General features: G+C 55.6%; 1 protein-coding gene across 7 annotated transcripts in view; it reads right to left on the reverse strand.

Moving 5' to 3' along the window:
• Positions 1 to 664: 664 nt before the first annotated feature.
• Positions 665 to 22,363, reverse strand: part of ZFYVE28 (zinc finger FYVE-type containing 28) — a 155,430-nt gene continuing 133,731 nt past the window's right edge. For 3 of the 7 annotated variants that reach the window (XM_016951155.4, XM_016951154.4, XM_016951153.4), the window contains 5 exons: positions 5,127 to 5,281; positions 4,238 to 4,354; positions 2,742 to 2,846; positions 2,379 to 2,482; positions 665 to 1,924 (listed from right to left, as the gene is read on the reverse strand). In XM_016951155.4, coding sequence (XP_016806644.1) covers positions 1,793 to 1,924; positions 2,379 to 2,482; positions 2,742 to 2,846; positions 4,238 to 4,354; positions 5,127 to 5,281 — 613 coding nt within the window. In that variant the 3' untranslated portion in view covers positions 665 to 1,792. The other 4 variants (XM_016951152.4, XM_016951149.4, XM_016951150.4 and 1 more) reach the window with 2 other exon arrangements.

Consider the following 22,363-nt stretch of genomic DNA (forward strand, 5'->3'; position numbering starts at 1 on the left):
CTGCTGGGGTGGGCGTGGGGGCAGGCAGGCCATCTCAGAGTCCCCCGGATGTCCCTTCTCCTCTGCTCCCGAATAACTCAGCCCTGCTCAGACAGGGCCCCACATTCCAAAACACTTTCTCTCTTGCCAGAAAGAAAGGAAGCCCAGTATCTGCCTACCCACCAGTGCCCATCTCCAAAGGGCAGGGTACCCGAGTCCTGTGGGCACAGGCCCATCGTCGAGGCAACCTGGGCTGCGGCCGCCCTCCTGAGTTCTCTCCAGGACACTCCAGAAGGCAGCCGCTCCAGGCGTGATTAGCACAGCCCTACGACCAGGGCCACCAGGCAGGGCAGGCCCCAAGTCGGGGTGGCTATGAGCACTAACCCTGCCCCCCACAGGCCAGAGGGCTGAGCTGAAGATGCCTGTGAGAAGAGGAGCTGGGCAGGTAGATGGGCGGGGGGGGTGGGCATCACAGGGGCAGAGCCCTGGAAGGTGGGAAGGAGCTTGCAGGAAGCAGGGGGTGGCCACTGCTCCTGAGGGCTGGTGGGAGCCAAGTCCCGCCCTTCAGTCGTCCCAAGAGTCCAGGAGCCTCCAGCTTCTTAGAGGACAATGCATGTTAGCACCAACACCATCGCTTTCCAGACAGAGAAAAAAGATCCGCGTTCATGGAAGAAAGGAGAGCGTCTGCAATCCTTAAATAGATTTATGGAAATGGCTTCAAATTACAGCATTTAGAAAATAAATATAATCTCAATACATAATATTTCCTCCATTATATACTCTCCCCCCGACAGAAGCCGTTTCTATGCATATGTACTCCACCAGTAAACAGTAATTAGATTTATCCTAGAAAAGAAGCAGTAGGTGTGTCATCTCCAAAAATAAAACTGCAATCGTCATTGCAATGTGAAGCCTGAGATTTAAGCCTGAGGAGGTGTCCGCTGGGGCCACTCAGCTGCGGCAGCTTGGGTCCCAGGCCACTCTGGGGTCTGAGGAATTGGGCCAGGGTTCCAGAGGGTGCAGAGGGAAGGGGAAGTGGTGGCTGAGCTGGTGGCCCCGGGCGTCCTGGCTGATTGGTAAACCCGACCCAAGGCCCCGAGCAACCTCTGCCTGCGGTGTCAGTGCCTGGTCGGACCCCCACGCCATCAGCAAGGGGACAGTGGTGGGCAGACACCAGGAGCACCCTGCCTGCCTAGAGGACCACTGGGTCAGCTTCCCGCATCTCCCCACTCCAAGAAGAAATGAGATGCATGTTGTTTAGCCAAGTCCTGAGGAAGGATGGTGAGGGGTGAGGGGTGAGGGCTGGGGAAGGAGGTGGGCAGCTGATGGGGAGAATGGGTAGCCTGCATTTGAGGTTTGGGAGGCACATAGGGAGCCCTGCTGTGCCAAAGAGCCTGTGGAGTGGCCCTTGCTCTGGCTTCCAGATTCACCGCAACAGCAGAGGCGGCAGAGTGGCCCCACTCTTGTACACCTCCATCACCCGCCCCGATTCCCATAGCCCCAGCAGATCTCCGAGGGACCAGTGGGAGGGCCCAGCCCTTCTCCACCAGGCACCCTGCCCTGAGGCAGCCACCAGGCTCCTCCGGGTCCCCTGCGGGCAAAGCTGACCTCTTTTTGGCCCCTGCAGCCGGCCCGGGGTCCCTGCAGGGAGGCTAGGGTGGGCAGGACAGAGGCTCTGGATGCTCTGGAGGTCTGGGTGCCCCTGCAGCAGCGGCAGCGGCCTCATGAGACGCAGTGAGACCTGCCTGCAGCGTGGCCCCACCTTCCTGGGGGTTCCTGGCCCGGGTGGGTTGGGGCTGCCCCTGGCACCACGTCACAGGCCGGCCTTGTCGCTGTAGAAGGGCGTGACGTGGAACATGTAGCAGTGGGTGCACACTCGGACCGGCTTCACCTGCCCGTAGCGGGGCAGCGGTGCTGAGTGCGAGGAGCAGCGCGAGCAGAAGATCTGGAATGGGGTTGGGGCAGTGAGGGTCTGCGGCAGGCCAGCCCCACCCACCCTGGCTCCTCGCCCTCCCACACACCTACCCACCCAGCTCAGGCCGCATTGGTGGGTGGGGACTGCCCAGCCCCAGGTGCCAGGGGTTGTGACCTTCAGGAGGCTGGACTCTATGAGGGGTCCACGTCCTGCACCAAGGCTGCTGCAGGCTCCTGTTCACACTCGCTGTCCCCTCTCTGTGGCTGGCTCTGCAGCAGCCGGGACTGGACATGGGCACCATCCAGGTTCCCGTGGTCAAATGCCTGGAGTCAGAACAGGGCCCGGGACCTCCGGGGGCCTCTGCACAAGACCCCACAGGCCTCGCTGGCCTCCCTGGGCATCGGTTCTGACTTCCAGACCTCAGGCTCTGTCCGTGGACGCCCTTGGATGCTGAGGGACCCTCCGTGCAAGGGGTCTCACCCACCTTCCCACAGCTGCGGCAGTGGTGCTTCCGGCGGATGACGGTGAAGGGTGCTTTGCACGCCGTGCAGAAGCCACAGGCCTCGTCTGGCACCCACTCCGGGGGGTCTGTCACAACAACAGCAGCGTCACATCAGCGACGGCAGGGGCAGGTGGGTTGGGCCGGGACCCTCAACCTACCCTGGGCCCTCCTTTCCAGACTGCCAAGCCGCCTGGCCTCCAGCCAGCCTCCCGGGGGCGGTCTCCCAGCTCCCACATGCCCGGACAGGGTGGCCTGCAGCCCCTCCCCCAGGAGGAAGGCTCCTGTGGCTCCCACAGCCCCCACTGGTGTCTAGTGCAGTGTCCTGACCCAGAGCCTCCCACACACCTTCAAAGTCCCCATCGCGGGTCTTGGCTGCCAGTTCAGAGGATGACAGGGTCTCCTGGCACAGTGCACAGTCCTCCAAGGCCGCACTCCGCAGAGTCTGGGTGACTGGTGGAGAAGGGGAGCCGTCGGGGTATGGTGAGGGAGGCGGGCAATTGATGCAGGGTCACCTGCACTTGCTGGGCACAGCTGGGGGCTTCCAGCAGTGGGTCAGCTCCCCAAGCCCACTGGCAGTCTCATGGCAGGTGGCACCACAGCAGGTTGGGCGCTGATCCTGGCTGGGGGTCTTCCTGAGCAGGGGCCTCTCCTTTGCACAACATGGGGGCCCAGAAGCCTGTGGCTGCTCCCCCTGACAGGGGCATCCAGCCCTGGGGCCCCTGCATGGCACGTGTGTGGCCAGGACTGCAGCTCACAACCTCCCTGTGCAGAACAGGGCCATGTCACCTGCCGTCTCTGAATCATGATTTCCAGAAGGCAGTCCTGCCAACCTCCCTGGTAGAATGCAGCCTGGCGGTGTGGATTCGGCAGGGCAGAGCTGGGTCGGCACATGGGCTCCTCCCTGCTGGCAAGGGTATGCCCTGCTGGGCCAGGGCTCCAGGACCAGGCGGGCTGCCCCACGTGCCCGGACGCCCCATGAGCAGAAGCCTCTGTGGTGAGGGATGGCTCTGCTGGAACAAGTGCCTCAGCTCAGCACCAGAGCACCAGGGGTGGCAAGTAGGGGCTTAGTCCCCTTTCCTGCCCTGGATCCTACAGGGACCGAGGGCCAGATTCCCTGTGCCTAACCAGTCCCTGCCTTCTCCCTCCCAGATAACGTGTGCGCACGTGTGAGCGGGAGCGTATGTGCACATGTGTGCATGTGTGTGGGTGTGGGTATGCATGAGTACGTGTGCACGTGTGTGTGCACGTGTCTCTGTGTGACTATGGCTGTGAGAGCATGCCTGTGTGCTTCTGCTGTGTCAAGCATGTGTGATACCTCAGCAGCTCATGGGCAGCAGTGGACTCCTTTCCACCCCCATAGAGAGGTGGGTTCGGGGTGGGCAGCCTCGGGCTGCTCTGAGGGGCAGCTCTCGGTAGAAGAGACGTGGCACCACGGCCGAGTCTCATCCTTAAGAGGGAGGGTTTGGGTTCTCCCAGCCTCCATCAGACGCAGAGATGCAGTCACCTTGCTGCTGCACATGCAGGGGACAGAAGCCGGGGCTGTGGGCACGAGCCAGGGGCCCTGGCCCATCTGCTCGTTTGCAGGGGTGGAGTGACTTCCTGGGCGGGCAGCCCATCTGGGCACTTCCTGGGCCTGCTCCTGTGCCCCTTGGCTCCCCAGCAGGAAGGGCAGCCTGGCACATTTGGAGTGCGGAGGTCAGGGGATCCTGGGGTCGACGATTGCTTGGTCGGGACCCTATCTCCCCAGGGCCAGAAGGTGTGGATTTCTGAGCACCCCTCCCTGTGGGCAGGGACACGGCCACCAGCGCAGGCCTCAGAGCCCGTCCTGAGTGGGCACTCACCCTTCCTTAACTTTTCCTTGTCGTCTGTTTCAGGCTTGGTGGCCATGACCTCAAACAGTGTTTTAAGAATACTTCTCAGGTCACTGGCATAGTTCGTCTGCAGCTGGTCAGCCACACCTGAGGAAGGAAGGCCACAGTAACCGCGACAGAAGGACGGATGGAAGGAACTGCGGAGGTCGGTGCTGCGGGCTGGGCGGACCCAGCCAGAGCTCACAGCCCAGGCCAGCGTGTTCTCAGATCAGTCAGGGAGGGAGGAGGCCCAACCCCTTGGGGGAGGATTCCCTTGCAAGAATAAAAACTCGGGAGTCGAGAGAGATCAGGGGAAGGGAGAGGACCAGACAGACAGCCCCGCCACAGTCGGTCTGCCGCTGACATTCACACCTTTTATGCACAGGTCACAGCCATCACCACTAAGCTGGCCAGGCTACACGCTGAGGGACACTTACAGAGCCCCTGCACTGTGCCCACCCCCAGGCCAGTGCTTGTGACTGTCACAGCCACTCAGGCATCCAGATGTGTCTACCTGCAAAGCATGTCCACCCCTCGCAGGCGCAGCCCCCCAGCAGCCTACGTGGCTGGGAGCCCAGGGTGGACCCTGCCCAGAGGTGGTGCCTAGCGCCTGGCTCTTCTGCCCCCACCCCACTGCCCCCGCCGCCACTCCCTGGAGGAAAACGCCTCCCACCCTTACCCGCAGCTCCCCTCCTCCTCCTGCCTGTGTGGGGTCAGTCCAGCCTTCTCCATGAACAGGAGTGCTGGCTCCTTAGGGGCAGAGTGGGCTGCTGTTTACAGGAAAGTGAGGGGGAGGTTGTACACGCCCCGCCTGACCTCCCCTAAAGCGCAGCCCGTGTGTCCTCAAGCCATGCACCGGTCCCAGGCCCTGACATGACACCTGAAATGCAGACGAACAGGCGGTGGATGAGGTCGTGGCTGCCGTGGAACCTGGACCGGATCTTCTCTCTTGTGGCCTGTGGGGCAGCATGCGTGGCTGCTGGGGCCGCCTCTGGCCCCATCTTGTCTGAGGAGCAGGACCCAGCTGTGGAGCTGCTGCATGGAGAAGGAGATACTGGTGTGTGGGGTGGGGCATGATAAGGGGCCGTGGAGCCCGAAGGTCACTGGTCAAGACAAAAGTCTGTGTCCTCGCAGACGCCCACCCCACAGGCGTGTATCTGTTGCCCAGATACACAACTTTCCTGTAACTTCACCTAAAATGTCCTCAGTGTAACACGCTCACCACATATGCCAGGTGGTACAACAGGGCTCTGAGCCAGTCCCGGGCCTTTGATTTCTGCTGGGCCTCCTGGAATTGACAGCTGGTGGCAACTCACCCACTGAGGCTGCACTCCTGGCTTAATATCGACCGACTGCCCCTATGGAAGCGTCAACTCACCTTTCACACCATTTCTAATGGCCTGAGTGTCAGGCAGCCCCCACAAATATCTCTCCCCACCCCAGCCCCTGAAGCCTGTGAACGTGACCTCATTTGGAAAAGGGGTCTCAGCAGGAGCAATTAAGTGAAGCATCTGGAGATGAAGAGATTGTCCTGAATGATCCGGACGGGTCATTAGTCCAAAGACAAGCGTCCTTATAAGAGACAGAAGAGGACACAGACACAGGGGGCAGGAGAGCCCATGTGACCACGGAGGCTGAGACCGGAGACGCAGCCCCAACCCAAGGAACACCTGGAGTCCCCAGAAGCTGGGAGAGGCGGGAGGAGCTTGCCCTGGAGCCTGCAGACGGAGTGAGGCTCTGCCAGAGTTTGCACTTCGGGCCTCCGACTGCGAGACAGTTTCTAGGGCTTAGGCCAGTTTGTGGTGACAGCAGCCTCAAGAAACGAATACGGGATCCCCCCGCCCCCACCTACACTTCCCTGCCTGGAGTCAGAACAGGGCCCGGGACCTCCAGGGGCCTCTGCACAAGACCCCACAGGCCTCGCTGGCCTCCCTGGGCATCGGTTCTGACTTCCAGACCTCAGGCTCTGTCCGTGGACGCCCTTGGAGGCTGAGGGACCCTCCGTGCATGGGGTCTCCATCTTCCCAGCAGCTGCATCCTCAGCTTTCATCAGATTTGCTACTCAGGGGTTCCATGGTGACCCTATAAATCGTTCACAGCTGGGCCTGTACTAACTCCGGAGGTTCACCTCGCCCAACTCTAGGGGTGCACCCACTGGCCCTCTCATTTTAAACTAATTTATCTCCTATCTTTTTGTCCCATTTTCTGGGAAATTTCCCCCAACTCGTTCTTCTAATTTTACTCTTGACTTTTAAATTTCTGCTATCAAGTTTTAAACTTACTGCTGTTACTGTCGTTTCATGGATGCAAAATCTTTTCTCTACCTAGAAATATTCGTGATAATTTTTTTCGGTTGCCATTGGCATCCTGCACGGCCTCTTTTGGAGGGCTTGGCTCATTTATTTGGCCGTGTCTCATGCCCAGCCTTGCCCCAAATGTTCGGGGATCCTCGGCGACCTGTGCAAAAATAAGAACAGTGTGGGTGCAACAACAGGAGCCTTCACCTTGCTGGTGGGAGTGTCAGCTGGTGCAACCACTTCGGAAAAAATGTTCGCACCGTTTCAGTAAAGCCAGGGCTGTCTACACTCCGGAGCCCGGTGGCCTCTGTTGCCGGCATACACTGGAAACGCGCATCTGCGTCTGTCTGCAGAGAAGCAGGGTCTTAGACGCGGTGCTGGGGGTTCCAGTGAAACGCTGGGCAGGATCCCAAGTCCGCCAGCAATGGAATGGAAGACCCACCGTGATCGAATCGCCCACCAGCAGAGGCCACGGAGGCGGAGGCGAGCCAGCCACAGCCCCGCCAACGCGCACGAATCCCACGTGGCGCGAGTCTTTTCACAGACCGTGGGAAACACGCACAACTGCCTGGTATCTAATTTAGGGACACAGCCTCGTGACGTAAACCCTGCAGAAGCACAGAGGCGTGACGCACGTGAGAATTCAGGGCAGCGGGCTGCGGCAGAGCGGGGGAGGAGGCCGGAAGCGTCCCTGGAGCTGCACGGGGCCCCCTCCCTCATGGCAATGTGCTAACAAGCTGAATATTTACCGGAACGTGGGAGCACGGTAGGAGGCTTAGGGGGCCTGGGCCCATGGGACGGGATCCTCTGCTGGGACCCCAACAATGCTCCGTGGCTCTCCCCTCCCAGGTGGTCAGGGTTCCACAGATGAAGCCCCTACCTTCAGCTTGGGGGTGTGGGCCTTGCTGCCCTCTGCCCTGGGAGCTGAATAAGGGAGGGGCCTTCACTGTCCAGGATGTCAGCTTCCACTCGGTACCCCCAGCCTCATCAGAGCCTTACCCAAAGGAACTGAAATTTGGGACTCGGACAGATACTTGCACGCCCACGTTCGTAGCGGCCAAGAGACGGCAGCAACTCGGGTGTCTGTTGGCAGAGGCGTGGATAAACCAAATGTGGTCCATCCATACAACAGAATATTATTCAGCCTTAAAAAGGAAGGGAATTCGGATCTAGGCTACAGCCACGGATGAATGTTGGCAAGATCATGCTGAGTGAAACAACCCAGCTACCAAAGGATGCGTCCTGCTTGAGTCTCCGACACGAGGTCCTGAGAGCCATCACGTTCATACAGACGGAAGGTAGAACGGTGGGCGCCAGGGTGGGCAGAGGTCGGGGAGTCGGGGGGAGTGAGTGATGGGGAAACAGTTTCAGTTTGGGAAGATGAGGACGTTGTGGAGATGATGTTGGTGACGGTTGCACGGCACTGAGTGTGTTCAATGCCACGAAATTGTACGCTTAGGAAGGGCTAAATAGTAAACTTTATGCTACATATATTTTACAAAAATTAAAAATATATTAAAAAAAAGAATTGGGGCAGGGAGAGAGCAGAGGCAAGGGAACGGAGGCGGCAAGTACATGGCAGAAGGCCGGATTGGCGTGGCGCCCAACGCAGAAGGCTCGGGGGTATTATTGCCCAAAACCACTGAACTGTGTGATTTAGAAAGGTGAATTTTGTGGTATGTATGTTACATATCAATAAAGGCTTTTTTTTAAAGATCACGCCGGGCGTGGTGGCTCATGCCTGTAATCCTAGCACTTTGGGAGGCCGAGGCGGGTGGACTGCCTGAGTTCAGGAGTTCGAGACCAGCCTGGGCAACACGGTGAAACCCCGTCTCTAATAAAATACAAAAAATTAGCCGGGCGTGGCGGTGTGTGCCTGTAGTCCCAGCTACTCGGGAGGCTGAGGCAGGAGAATTGCTTGAACCCGGGAGGCGGAGGTTGCACTGAGCTGAGATCGTGCCACTGCACTCCAGCCTGGGTGACAGAGTGAGACACCATCTCAAAAAAATATAAATAAATAAAATAAAAATTTAAAAAAAAGATCACTTGTGTTTAGATATGGTAGCAATAAACTGAAAGTGAAATGAAGAAAACAATCCTTAGCCCTTTACAATAGCATAAAAAAGATTAAAATACTTAGAATAAATTTAACAAAAGAAGTACAAGAATCATACACTGAAAACAACAAAACATTGTTGAAAAATATTAGAAGACCTACATAAATGGGAAGACATCTCGTGTTCACAGGTCGGAAGACAATATTGTTGAGACGGCATGACTCCCCAAATCGATCTACAGATTCAATGCAATCCATACGAAAGTGCCAACTGCCTTTTTTTCTTGCAAAAATGGACAATATGATCCTAAAATTAATATGGGAGTGACTCGAGGGACCCAGAATAGCCAAAAGAAAAAAAACAAGTTGGAGGACTCACACTTGTGATTTGCAATGTGGCATGAAAGAGCAGGAATCAAGACTGTGCGGCAGCAGCATAGGACCGACATACAGACCAATGAGACCGAGAGTCCGCAAAGAAACCCATATGCTTATGGGCAGTGGATTCTCAGCAAGGGTGCCAAGACCAACCAGGAAAGAATAGTCTTTTCAACAAACGCTGCCGGAAAACCGGAGACACACATGCAAAAGGATGAAGCTGAACTCTGACCTTATACCACATACAAAAATTCACTCGAAATGAATCATATATCTAGATGTCAGAGCTACAACTCAAAGATTCTCTTTTTTTTTTTTTTTTTGAGATGGTGTCTCACATGGCTTACCGCAGCTTTGACTTCCCTGGGCTCAAGTGAGCCTCCCATCTCAGCCTCCCGAGTAGCTGGGACCACAGGCATGCACCACACTGCCCGGCTAATTTTTGCATTTTTAGCGGAGACGGGGTTTCACCACGTTGCCCAGGCTGGTCTTGAACTCCTGGGCTCGAGTGATCCACCCACCTCAGCCTCCCAAAGTGCTGGGATTACAGGCGTGAGCCACGGCGCCCAGGCTTAAAATTCTTAAAAGAAAACATTGGAGTAAATCTTTGTGGCATTAGGCTAGGCCACAGTTTCCTAGACATGACACCTAAAGCATGGGCAACAAAAGAGAAAACAGGTAATTGGACTTCATCAAACTGAAGACTTTCTGCTTCGTAGGACACCACCAAGAAAGTGAAGAGAAAACCCACAGAATAATTTTTGCATATCATGTGTCTGATAAGGACATAGTATCTGCAATATAGAAAGAATTTTTACAATCCAACAACAAAAAGACCAAAAAAAAAAAACACTACTGAACAAATGGAAAACGGATGTGAATAGACATTTTTCCAAAGAAGATATACAAATGGCTAATAAACACATGAACAGATGCCCAACATCACTGTCAGTCAGGAAATGCCAAAAAAATTACAGTTAAATACCATTTTATCTATTAGGACGATTAGAATGTTCCCCCCCCTCAAAAAAAAAAACCCAGAAAATATGAAGTTGTGGTGAGGAAGGTGAGGATGTGAAGGAACTGGAATTCTCCTCTCTTCCTTATGGAAAAATAAAATGGCACAGACACTTTGGAAAACAGTTGAATGGATAGACAAAATGTCTATCTATATAATGGAATAAGTTTTCAGCCACAGAAAGGAACGCAGCACTTATACATGCTACTGTGTGGATGAACACTGAACACATCATATTGTTATCCCAGCCCTGTGGGAGGCCAAGGCGGGCGGATCACTTGACATCAGGAGCTCGAGACCAGCCTGGCCAACTTGGTGAAACCCCGTCTCTACTGAAAATACAAAAATTAGCTGGGTGTGGTGGCGCATGCCTGTAATCCCAGCTACCCGGGAGGCTGAGGAGGAGAATTGCTTGAACCCAGGAGGCGGAGGTTGCAGTGAGCCAAGATCGTGCCATTGCACTCTAGCCTGAAGACAGAGCGAGACTCCATCTAAAAAAACAAAAACAAAAATACACCCATCGTGCTGAGTGAAAGAAGCCAGTCACAAAAGATCACAAACTGGCCGGGTGCAGTGGCTCACACCTGTAATCCCAGCACTTTGGGAGGCCAAGGTGGGCGGATCACAAGGTCAGGAGATCGAGACCATCCTGGCTAACACAATGAAACCCTGTCTCTACTAAAAATACAAAAAAAAATTAGCCAGGCGTGGTGGCGGGCGCCTGTAGTCCCAGCTACTCAGGAGGCTGAGGCAGAAGAATGGCGTGAACCCGGGAGGCGGAGCTTGCAGTGAGCTGAGATCACGCCACTGCACTCCAGCCTGACAACAGAGTGAGACTCCTTCAAAAAAAAAGAAATCACATACTGTATGATTGATTCCATTCACATGAAATGTCTAGAACAGGCGAAACCCATAGGGGCAGAAAGCAGAACCGTGGTCGCAACAGCTGAAGGGGGAGGGGAACATGGTGACTGCTGATGGGGAGGGTTTTTCTTTATGGGGTGATGAAAATGTTTTGAATTAGACAGTGATATTGGCTGTACAGCCTCATGGATGTACCACAAATTACTGAGCTGTACATCTCACAAACAACAGAAGAGAATGTTTTTCTTGTAATCGCCCAGCAAACTCATATGCAAGAAATAGCTTATAAGCTAAATGTCCATCAACAGTGGGTTGACTCAATTCATTAGGTCATATCCCTATGGTGAAACAATCTGCAGAAGGATGGTCCACTGGAAATGTTAAAATATGAAATGAAAAATGTAGCATTTAAAAAATTAGAGGCGAGGTGTAGTGGCTCATGCCTGTGATCCCAACAATTATTGGGAGGCTGAGGCGGGAGGATCACTTGAGGCCAGGAGTTCAAGACCAGTCTGGGCAACATGACAAGACCTCAGTCTCTACAAAAAATACAAAAATTAGCCAGGCATGATGGTGTGCACCTGTAGTACCAGCTACTCTGGAAGCTGAGGTGGGAGGATCACTTGAGCCCAGGAGTTCAAGGGTACAGTGAGCTGTGATCACACCACTGCACTCCACTCCAGCCTGGGCAACGAGCAAGACCCTGTCTCTTAAAATAAATAAAATAATAAAAATTAAAATTAGAGATGTCATAGGTACATAAATGACACACTGGGAAGATACTCAAGGTAAGGCATTAATCTTACACTTACTTGAGTAGTAAGATTACAGGTAAATTATCATTTTCTAAAGTCTCATCTCGGATCAAGTATTGCTTTTGTGATCAGAAGAGATGCCATTTAAAGAAGAAAGGAAAGTGCCTGCTGGCAGCAGATGGCACCCTCGGGCCCTGCCTGTGGCGAGGAACTTGTTTCCCTGTGAAAGGAGAAGCCCGTGGGAAGTATTCAGCCCCGCAGCTCCAGCCCCTTGGACCAACACCCTGAAGCTGGGAAGGTTATCTGGACAAGCGTCCTGCTACTGAAGCACCCCTGGAGATGAGAAATCAGGGGAAGGGCCCTGACGTTCAACAGAGAGTTGAGTGTGGCATAAGAACAATGGCTTCTACCAGCAGGTTGAGACCGAGGCCAGGCCAAGGCTGGCCGATTGCCCACGGGTAGGTCAGATCGCTGATGGCCATCTCAACCCCAGACACCCTTCACTTGCCACAGGAAAGGCCCTCTCCTGCCTCCCTGCCCTGGTTGGCTGGAAGCTCTGGTGGCGTGGGAGGGGGAATGGGTGGACAGAGAGCCAAGGGGCCCCATACAGAGATGTCACAGGTAGAAAAACCAATGAGGTACTGCCCAAGGGAACCAGCTGGGCTTGGAAGGGCCAAAGGGAACAAGAGAGCAGAGTGGGGAGGTAGAACCCAGGATTTCACCGAGAGCATGAGCCTGGGTCCTTCTGGGTCAGCCATTCCTGGGGCCATGTGGATGGGTGTCTTCCTTTGCTTCCTGCTGCTATAACAGAGTACCACAGTCTAGGTAATTTATAATGAACAGACATGTTTTTGGCTCACAGTCTGGAGGCTGGGAAGCCCAAAGTGGAGGGGCCCCATCTGACGAGGGCCTTCTTGCTATGTCACCACATGGAGGAAGGCATCGCATGGGCAAGAGAGAGGGGAAGGGGGCCATGCTCACCCTTTATAAGGACCCCACTGCAGCAATAACAAACCCACTCTTGCAATAACATCAATCCGCTCAGGAGGGCAAAGCCTTCATGACCTCATCACCTCTTTAAGGTCCCCCCTCTCAACGCTGTTGCAGTGGGGATTAAGTTACCAACACATGAACTTTGGGGCACACATTCAAACCACAGCAGGGGGCACTGTTTGGATGCCAGTGGCCCAGGAACACTGCCTTTGGAAGGGTGTTGATCCCCTGTGGCCAGTTGCTGAACAGACAGGGTAGGGCCATGAGGAGGACCTCAGGGGTAGATCAGACACTATGTGTCCCCCAAAAGCCAAGTCTAGTGGGGGAGCCACACACATTAACAATACAGAGCCGAGAAGTGAGCTGGTGCCCAGCGGGTCCATCCCTGTGGTGAGGAAGGGAACAGTACGGGTAAGATACAGCCACAGCTCAAGTCACAGAAAGACAGGGAGCCATGAGAAGCAGAGGCTAGAAGAGTGAAGGGCACCTGCCCTGCCAACAGCTTCCTGTGTCTCACCACAGAGTCTGAACCCTTGTCAATGACGTTCTCAAGTCAGTGGATCAACGTCACTTCAGCATGTTCACCCGGATGTCTAAAAGTCCAGCCACCTTCTGCAGCTGCCAGACACTCCCGCACCGGCTGCCTGAATGTTGCTTCCTGCCACTCTCTTACAGAAGGCAGCACAAACTCCCTGCAACAGCCCCACTTCGGTTTGAACTACTATGAAATGTCATTCTCTGGTAAAGAAAGGCAGTGCAATTCTAAACAGTCACATCAATACCAAAGGCTGCCCAGCCTGTGTCTTCAGCTGTGTCACAGTTAGGCCACAGGACAGTGGCCAGGTTTCCAAAGTGCTCCTCTTGAACAGCACACAGGGAGGATAAATGGCTGATGTCATCATTGGGGTGGGAAAAGTGGTGAGGGGAGCCTCTGAGATGTTGGGAACACGGAACACGTCTGAATTCGGCAATTGGATAGAGCAGAAGAGGGAAGTTTACTGAACTTGTAATTTTAATTCCAATTACCATGGAAAAGAAAGACCATAGCAAAGCCCAAATGAATCTGATGCGGCAAATGTAGCAAGTGAGTATGCAAACAGAAAGACAGGACTTTGCCACCTTGAACCTCTAGAAGTCTGTGAAAGAAGAGAATGCCAACTTTGGAAAGACTAACAGCATCACAGTATGTTTCTCATTATGACATCAGATACATTAATTTTTGAACTCTTGAAACCATTTGCAAAGGCTAATGAAGAGAAAAACAGCCTGTAGTCCCAGCTACAGGGAGGCTGAGGCAGGAGGATCCCCTGAGCCCAGGAATTCAAGGCTAGCCTGGGTAACATAGCAAGACTCTATCTCTAAAGAAAAATAAATAAAAAACAAAAACAAAGAACAACAAGAGTGACTGGTAGGCTCCAGAGGCAAGGTTTAATTGTGCTTGGATGTGGGAAAATTAGCAGCTCGGGCATTTGCACAACCACATACCAATTCTAATGAGCCACCTTGGGCCCTGACGCAAATGGTGGGCTGGCTGCTTCTTGTAAAAGTCATCCATCCATCCATCCATCCATCCATCCATCCATCCATCCACCCACCCACCCATTCATCCATTTACCCATCCATATATTTACCTATCCATCCATCCACCCATCCATTCATCTACCCATCCACCAATCCATGCATCCATCCATCCATCCACCCACCCAACTAATCATCCATCCATCTATCCACCCATGTACCCACCTGTCCACCCACCAATCCATCTACCCATCCAATCTTCCACTCATCCACCCACCCATCCATTTATCCATCCATCCATCCATCCATCCATCCATCCATCCAATCATCCATCCACCCATCCACTCATGCATCCACCCATCCACCCACCCATCCATCCACCCATCCACTCATCCATCCACCCATCCACCCACCCATCCATCCACCCATCCACTCATTCATTTGCCATCCATCCATCCACCCATCCATCCACCCATCCACTCATTCATTTGCCATCCATCCATCCACCCACCCATCCATCTAATCATCAGTCCATCCATCCATCCATCCATCCAACCATCCAACCGTCCATCCATCCATCCATCCATCCATCCACCTGCCCTACAAACATGCACTAAGCACCAACTATGATCCAGGAATTGCACAGTTCAGCCCTAAGGAGCTCACGATTTGATGGCAGAGATCAATAGGTGAACAGTTAATTATCACACACGAAAAGTGTAACGGAGGAACCATCAAGGGTGTTGTTGTGGGAGGTCAGAGGGGAGACTCCTCACTCAGGCTGGAGAGAGGTCTGGAGTGCCAGGGAGGGTTCCTGGAAGGCGCAGCATGAGGACAGCTTGAATGAAAGCCAAGAGGTGGGAAGCAGCCGACAGACTGTAGGGAACCCCCTGGTGATGCTGGGAGAGGCCAGGCAGAGGTTGAGGCTAAGCAGAGGCCCACTGGGAGGGCTGGACAGTTCGGACCTTGGCCTGTTGGTCAGTGCCCCCAGAGGATGCTCCACAGCACGCAATTCCCTGTAGGCTACACTTGAGGGAAAAAGAGTTTGAGGAACAGAGCACAGGTGCTCTCTTTCTTGGAGCCCCCGCATCCACATTCATTGACATCAGTCGACGGCTCAGGCTCGCTGTGGAGGATGTGGCCACACAAGACCTGATTCACGTGTGTATGCAGTGGAGGGAGTCAGCCAGCCTGCAAATGAGTGTTCAGAAATGAGACCATTTCCCACCATGAAAAAGGCCGTGTCGCCCAGGCTGGAGCACAGTGGCAGGACCACGGCTCACTGTAACCTCAAGCTCCGGGCCCCACATGATCCTCCAACCTCAGCCTCCCAAAGTACTGAGATTACAGGTATAGGCCACCGTGCCTGGCCTGGGGCTTTGAAGACCATGATGGGGAGGAGGAGAGCGCAACGGGGCACAGTGGTGGACAACCCAGCTTTCAGAGGAAGCATTTTGGTGGAGATTTCACCAATGAGATGGAGAGGACCTCAGCAGCAGGAGCCCGAGATGGGGTGAGCACAGCCTCCCAGGAGTCAGAGGTGAAGGCCTTGCTGCCCGGTCACACTGGCCACCAGGCCAGGACAATCCCACAGTCCTGGACACCTCTGGTTCCCCAGAGGAGTTGGAGCCTGCTGGGACATCTTGTCTCCTCTTCTGTTGCCTCACAAAGACCTCCGGGGGGCTGAGTCTGCAATGCACAAGGCCTGGCTTTGACTTCCTCTGTGAGTCCTGGGATCAGGGAGGGCTGAGACACCCTTCCAGGAATCAGCTCTGGAACTGTCTGCCAAAGTCGTACCAGCTCAGCTCAGGCCACGGCGGAAACCAACAGCAGGTAGACCCCTCTTCTTGGCAGGTGCCCTCAGAGTCTAGTACGGCAAGGATTTAGCAGGGAGGCGCGAGTGTGCTGTTTGGGGTTGAATTGGGGCCCCCCAGCAAGCTCATATGTTGAAGTCCTAACCCCCAATACCTTAAAATGTGACCTTATTTGGAAACAGGGTCATTGCAGGTGTAACTAAAGTTAAGATAAAGTCATCCAGGAGTAGGGTGGGCCCTAAGCCAACTTGACTGGTGTCCTTACCCGTGGGGAAAATTTGGGTGCAGGCCCACACGTGGGCAGAACCCCACGTGGACTGAAGGCGGGGACTGGAGTGATGCTTCTGTAAGCCAAGGTACACCCAAGATGGCCACCAAGCCCCCTGAGGCTGGAAGGGAGCCCAGGACAGATTCTCCCTTATGGCCCCAGAAGGAACCAGCCCTGCTGACACCTTGATCTCGACTTCTGGCCTCCAGAACTGCAAGACAACAAACGCCCTCGTGATTTAACCCACCTCGCCGCGGTGCTTCGTCGCAGCAGCCGGGGGAACTAACACGTGGCGCTGACCCCGCCGTGGCGCCGACCCCACCGTGGCTGCCAGGCCTTTGCACTGGTGTCAGCCCTAATAACTTCCAGCAGCAAGTAAGCTGATTTCTTCTGAACAGGCTGGAATCTTCCTGCTTCCTTTCCTCTCCAGCCCCTTGCAAAGTCATTCTCTCTCGGGGTTTTCCTGTGTGACTCGCCTTCACAAGGAAGTCGGTCTTCTCACCACAGCTCCTGACTGCAGCTCCACAGCCCCTGGGTTGAGCACAGGCTGGGACTGAGAAGGAGATGGATGCTGTTCCGTGACCAGGGCATCCTCAGAAGGGCCGCTGCCACTGCGGGCCAGAATGAAGGACAGAACCGAGGGACGGGAAGGAGGGCTGGGCCGGTCCAGGAGGGCAGGCGCCCATCCCAGAAACAGCTCAGCGGGAGGGAGGGAAATTGAAGCCGGGATCTCAGGGCTGCCCCGCCCTGGTCAGCTGGCCGGGGTCTGTGGTCCCCACAGGCAGGCACTAGCTTGGTCCGCAGGCCTCTCTCCTGGACGTGTCACCCGGTCTTGGTGCATTCTCTTGGAGCACCCTCCAATGTCCATATTCCTCCGGTCTCACGGTGTGGGCACAGGTCCAGGGGTCCTTCCAGACACTCTGGGCCCAGTCACTGCTCCCCCACCCACCTCCAAACCTGCTCCATGCAGGCACTCTAGGGGGTGCAGGGACAGTGGCCTGAGATTTGCTGCTGCAGGACTTCGGTCCCCGTGGGGAGCATGGGGTCAGCGGCCAGAGAAGCGGCGAGAGGACAGCCCCCTGTACGGGCACTGGCTCACTCGCTCTCCCAGCATGGGCTGCACGGTCCCCACCCCTCAGCTTCTCCCTCCCGGCGCCCAGGCCAGCCCTGCTTCCTGCTAATGAGACCTAAGGGACCTCAGCGGGAGGATGCCAAAAAGGCAGCAGGTCAGAGGTCAGCCCCGAGGCCTGCCCTTTGCGGGGGTGGGAGGGGGCATCAGGCGTGGACGGGGACGCTGCCTCCGAGGATGTCAAGTGCTAAGCTCCACGCCCGCCACAACTGCATCTCATAGTCTCTTCTCAATCGACAAGAAGCGATGAAATAAATGTCAGCCGCTCCAGATGAGAGCGCAGTCCACGGCACCTGGATTTCAGCCTGGGGAGACCCTGAGCACAGAACCCAGTTGTGCTGAGACAGGCATCTGACGCATGGATGCTGCAGGACCCTTCCTCGGCATTGCTTATACACAGCCCAGCTAGCTGATGCAAAGCTGAGACGTGGGCTCCGGGTGGAGCAAACGCGGTCTCCAGTTCACCTACGCCAGGTGGGATTAGGGAAGGAGCTCAGCCCTCGGCTGCTGACTCTCCAGCCCCTGCTCTCTGCTGTGTCCTGAAGACAGGGTGGGGGGTGACGGGAGGGGTGAGGGGCTGGAGGCACAGGATTCAGATGTCACGGTGGGCTGAATGTGACCCCCAAAATGTGAATCTGCGACTGTGACCTTTTTTAGAAAAAGGTTGTTTGCAGATGTAATTAAGTTAAGGATCTTGAGATGAAACCATCCTGGACTATCTGGATGGATACCAACTCCAATAAATATCCTTACAAGAGACAGACACAGGGAGGGGCCAAGGGAAGACGGAGGCAGAGCTTGGAGTGACTTGGCCACAAGGCAAGGAAGTGCCAGGAGCCACCAGAAGCTGGAAGCAGCAGGAGGATCGTCCCCTAGAACCTTGGGCTGCAGTGCCACCCCACCAGCGCCCTCATCTCAGATGCCTGCCTCCAGAACTGTAAACCAGCAAATCCCCATGGTTTTAAGCCTCCCAGCTCATGTGTGTTCTGTTACAGCAGCCCCAGACAGGCATCTAGAGGTGGAATCTGTCATCTGATCCTAAGAGCATCTCTCACCCGCTGGGCGACCCTGGGCAGGTTACGTGGCCCAGAGCTTTGCTGCCTGAGCCACAGACACGGACAGTAAGATAGCCACTGACGGGTCAGACAAGTGAGATCCTCTCAGCGGTGTGGGTGCAGTGCAGATGCAGCAAGGGCCTCGGGCCTCACGTGCAGCAGCCGTAGGATGGGCTGAACGAATCCTGGCTTAAGCCCCTGAAGGGCCTCTGAGTTTGCAGTCACTGTTTCAACATCCAGGGAGAGTGCTTTGCGAGGAGGCGTCGATTTGCTGTATTCCTTCCACAAATCTTCCTTTCTCTGCGGTGACTGACGTGGAGGTGGCTGCGGCTGGTGTTCCCTGTACAGAGGCCAGCAGACATCACAGATTTCCAGGACGTCTGGAGCTAAAGGGAGGAAGGGGTGTCCCAGGCGCCCTTGGGATCGCTTTAGGTCTCTGGAAGGGAGACAGCCCCTCCCTGCCCCCGCCCTCCCAGTGCCTTTTGTGATGTGGACACCGCTGTGCGTCAGCAGTGGGGGCTGCAGGGCGAGGGGGGCACTCTGAGGGGGCAGGGGGAGTCACCGTAGGACCCGCAGTTTGGTTCCAAAGTACTGAACATAAGGAGACACTGGATATGGATGTGTGAATGCTCTGAAAATTAGCTATTTTCCCATCTCCTCTAATTCAGCAGCATTGCCTTGATGTCTCTTGGGATTCAGTTAGGAACACGAATTCCTCTTATGTTTTTCACACTCCCTCCACCTCCACTCCTGTCTGGCCGGGCCCTATCGAGGTGCAGCGGGCCTCGGAAGGCAGAAGCAACTGGCCTGTGGTCAGATGCCCAACACCCCCACGACAGCAAGGCACAGTCACCATACAGCAGGGAGGGCTTCCTGGAGGAGGTGGCCTGGCCTGAGCAGAGATATGGCCCTACCCAGCCCTGAGTCCATGAAGGCCCGAGGACCTGCATCACCTCCCAGCCATGATCACTGGGTACAGGGCCTCCATCTCCTAAGCCCCCCTGTGGCCCCAGAGCTGGCTCCCAGGAAAACCAACAGGTGAGACTAGAACGGAACCTCATCTCTAATGAGGGCAAGTCCTGATCTGTGCAGTGAGGGGGTGGGCCAGGTGAGCACCTGCTACACAGTGGGGGAGCATCGGGCCCTGGGCTGGGTGCTGGGGCCACAGTGGAGCAGCAGCGCCTGCCTCCGAGGGGCTCTGGGCTGGCAATAAGAGGAGACCCCCGAGGGGACCTGGGCACGTGGCTGCTGCTCCAAGGGGAGGTCCTGCCATGGAGGGTGTCCCCAAGCTGGGTTGGGGAGTCACAGGTTAGGCAGTGTGAGCTGAAGGCCCTTGGGCATCACCACCTCTGCCATGTGGGCAGGGAACTTAACCTCCCAGGGCCTTAGTTTACTTGTCTGTAAAACGGGAAAGTGAGGCTGGGCACAATGGCTCACGCCTTTAATCCCAATACTTTGGGAGGCCAAGGCAGGAGGATCATTTGAGTCCAGGAGTTTGACATCAGCCTGGGTAACACAGTGAGACCCTGTCTCTACTAAAAATTAAAAAAAAAGATAGCTGGGCATGGCAGCACATGCCTGTGGTCCAAGCTACTCGGGATCACTTGAGCCCAGGAATCCTAGGCCGCAGTGAGCCATGATTGCACCACTGCACTCCAGCCTGGGTGGCAGAGTGAGACCCTGCCTCAAAAATTAAATTAAATTAATAAAATAGGAGTGCTAAGGCTGGGCATGGTGGCTCATGCCTGTAATCCCAACACTTTGGGAGGCCAAGGTGGGAGATCACTTGAGGCCAAGAGTTCAAGACCAGCCTGGCCAACATGGCAAAACCTAGTCTCTTCTAAAAATACAAAGGTTAGCTGTGGGGGTGGCAAGTGCCCGTGGTCCCAGCTAGTCTGGTGGCTGAGGCATGAGAATTGCTTTAACCTGGGAGGCAGAGGTTACAGCGAGCCAAGATCATGCCATTGCACTCCAGCTTGGGTGACAGTAAGACCCTGCCTCAATAATTAAATTAAATTAATAAAATAAAACAGGAGCACGATACTGCCCACACAGATTCCTTCGAACAAGGGTGCCCCTCAGCAGGGGTGGAGTAAGTGGGCACTCAGGTCCTGGGTGTGGCCCTGGGCCACGTAACACGGGCTGTAGCACAGCCTCCCCAAAGTGAGGGGGGTGGTATGTGACAGAGGCTGAGGCCACTGGGCCAGACCTCAGGGCCACAGCCTCCTGCCACCTGCTGTCATCAAAGAGGCCAGCCCTCTGGAGGGTCAGGCAGGGGGTGGGCATGGAGCCAGGTGCAGCCCCACACTGTCAGCAGCCCCATCGCCCCCTGGGGTGATCCTCCTGCCTCGGGTCCCAAAGCAATGGGATTACAGGTGTGAGCCACAGCACCTGGCCTCACCTTCCCATTTTACAGACAAGTAAACTGAGGTGCTGGGAGGTTAAGTTCCCTGCCCAGACGGCAGAGGTGACACAGCTTACCACAGCCTGCGGGGGCCTGTGCATCATGCCCTAGGACACTTGTGGACTTGGGGCTCAGGAGTTCCCAGAGATGTCTCTGGTCAGTCATCACGGTGGTGTCCAGAAGAACTCGGCGAACCTGAGTTCCCCTGAGCCCCCGATCCTCATCACCCACAGGGGACAGCCAGGCTGTGGTCACCACTCCTCACCCCAGGGATGCTCTGCAGAAGCTCAGGGGGAGGACAGACACAGACAGACAGTGGACAGGCCCAGGGAGCCGCTGTCCTTGCGGAGGCCAGCCCAGCTCAACAACTGACAGACAGCCAGGCCTCAGCCAGCAGCGTGATGGCAGGCCCTGTCAGAGCCACCCCCCGGTCACCAGGCCCCCAGGCTGTGCCCCAGGGGACTCATGTGCAAGATCTCCTCAGGGGACAAGGCCGCCCATGCTGGCAACCCGGAGCCCAGAGAGAGCAGCCCATATGGGGATGGCCCGGCAGTCCCCAGGACCATGCCACCTGGAAGGTGTGTGACCACAAGCCTGCCTGCCTCCTCCGAGGAGCTGGGGTCTCCTCAGCTACAGAACAGGGTCTCGAACTCTTGGCCTCCCAAAGTGTGATCCTTCAGAGGATCACAATGTGCCTGGTGAGACAGGCAGGTTGCAGGCCCCAAGGGCCACTTTGCCAGTCGTCATGGTGACCCCTCCATGATCCTGTAGCTACCCTGACACTCCTGTCTGTTGGCCCTCTCCAGCTTTGTCCTCTCGTGAGGATGCAACGCTGCTTACTGATGGCCCCCAGGAGATGTCTCCAAAAGCCGGGGGCCATGGGGGCAGGTGCAGCAGAGCAGGACACGACCACACCTGCCCCTGGCCCCAGAGCAGCTGCTGACGTCCACGGCTCACCAGGTCCTTCAAGAAGTCAGCTCCTCTGGGACGGCCTCACCCCTCTCCTGCTGTGGGGCAGGGGCCAGGCCAGGGCTGGGCCAGGGGCCGGGCATCGCCTTGGGGTGCTCACCTGGCCCCTTGCTTCCCCTATTAAGTCCAAACACAAGCCGAGCAGTGGTGGGGAGGGGTAGGGGCCATAATCTGGTCCCTCCTGGCCCAGCCCTGCCTGGCCAAGATCTGGACTCTGGGGACACAGTGAGGCCCAGGCCTAGACACAGCCCAGCTCTTGAAAAGATCCCACTATTATTATGGTCTGGGAAACTATCCCTTTATGTTTTTCTTCGTAATTACAGAAGCAATACATGTGCACCCTAAAAAAATGAGGAAATGCAGATTAGCGAAGAGTGCCTGCACGTGTGCTCCTGCCCCCGGCACACGAGCGGGAGGAGCTCCTGTCGCCCTTCTCGTCTCACACCTTGCAGGCGCTTTTGCTGCTTTAAAAAGCTCTCTGAACAGAAGCCACCACAACTGGCGAGTCTCAGAGAGGTGGGTGAAGTCAGCTGAGGACGGCGTCCTGGTCTCCGGCTGCAGCATCACCGCGGTTGAAACCCGCTTCCTCTTGCTTTCGG

Source organism: Pan troglodytes, chromosome 3 (genome assembly GCF_028858775.2).
Source record: "Pan troglodytes isolate AG18354 chromosome 3, NHGRI_mPanTro3-v2.0_pri, whole genome shotgun sequence".
In the NCBI taxonomy this organism is placed as follows: domain Eukaryota; kingdom Metazoa; phylum Chordata; class Mammalia; order Primates; family Hominidae; genus Pan; species Pan troglodytes.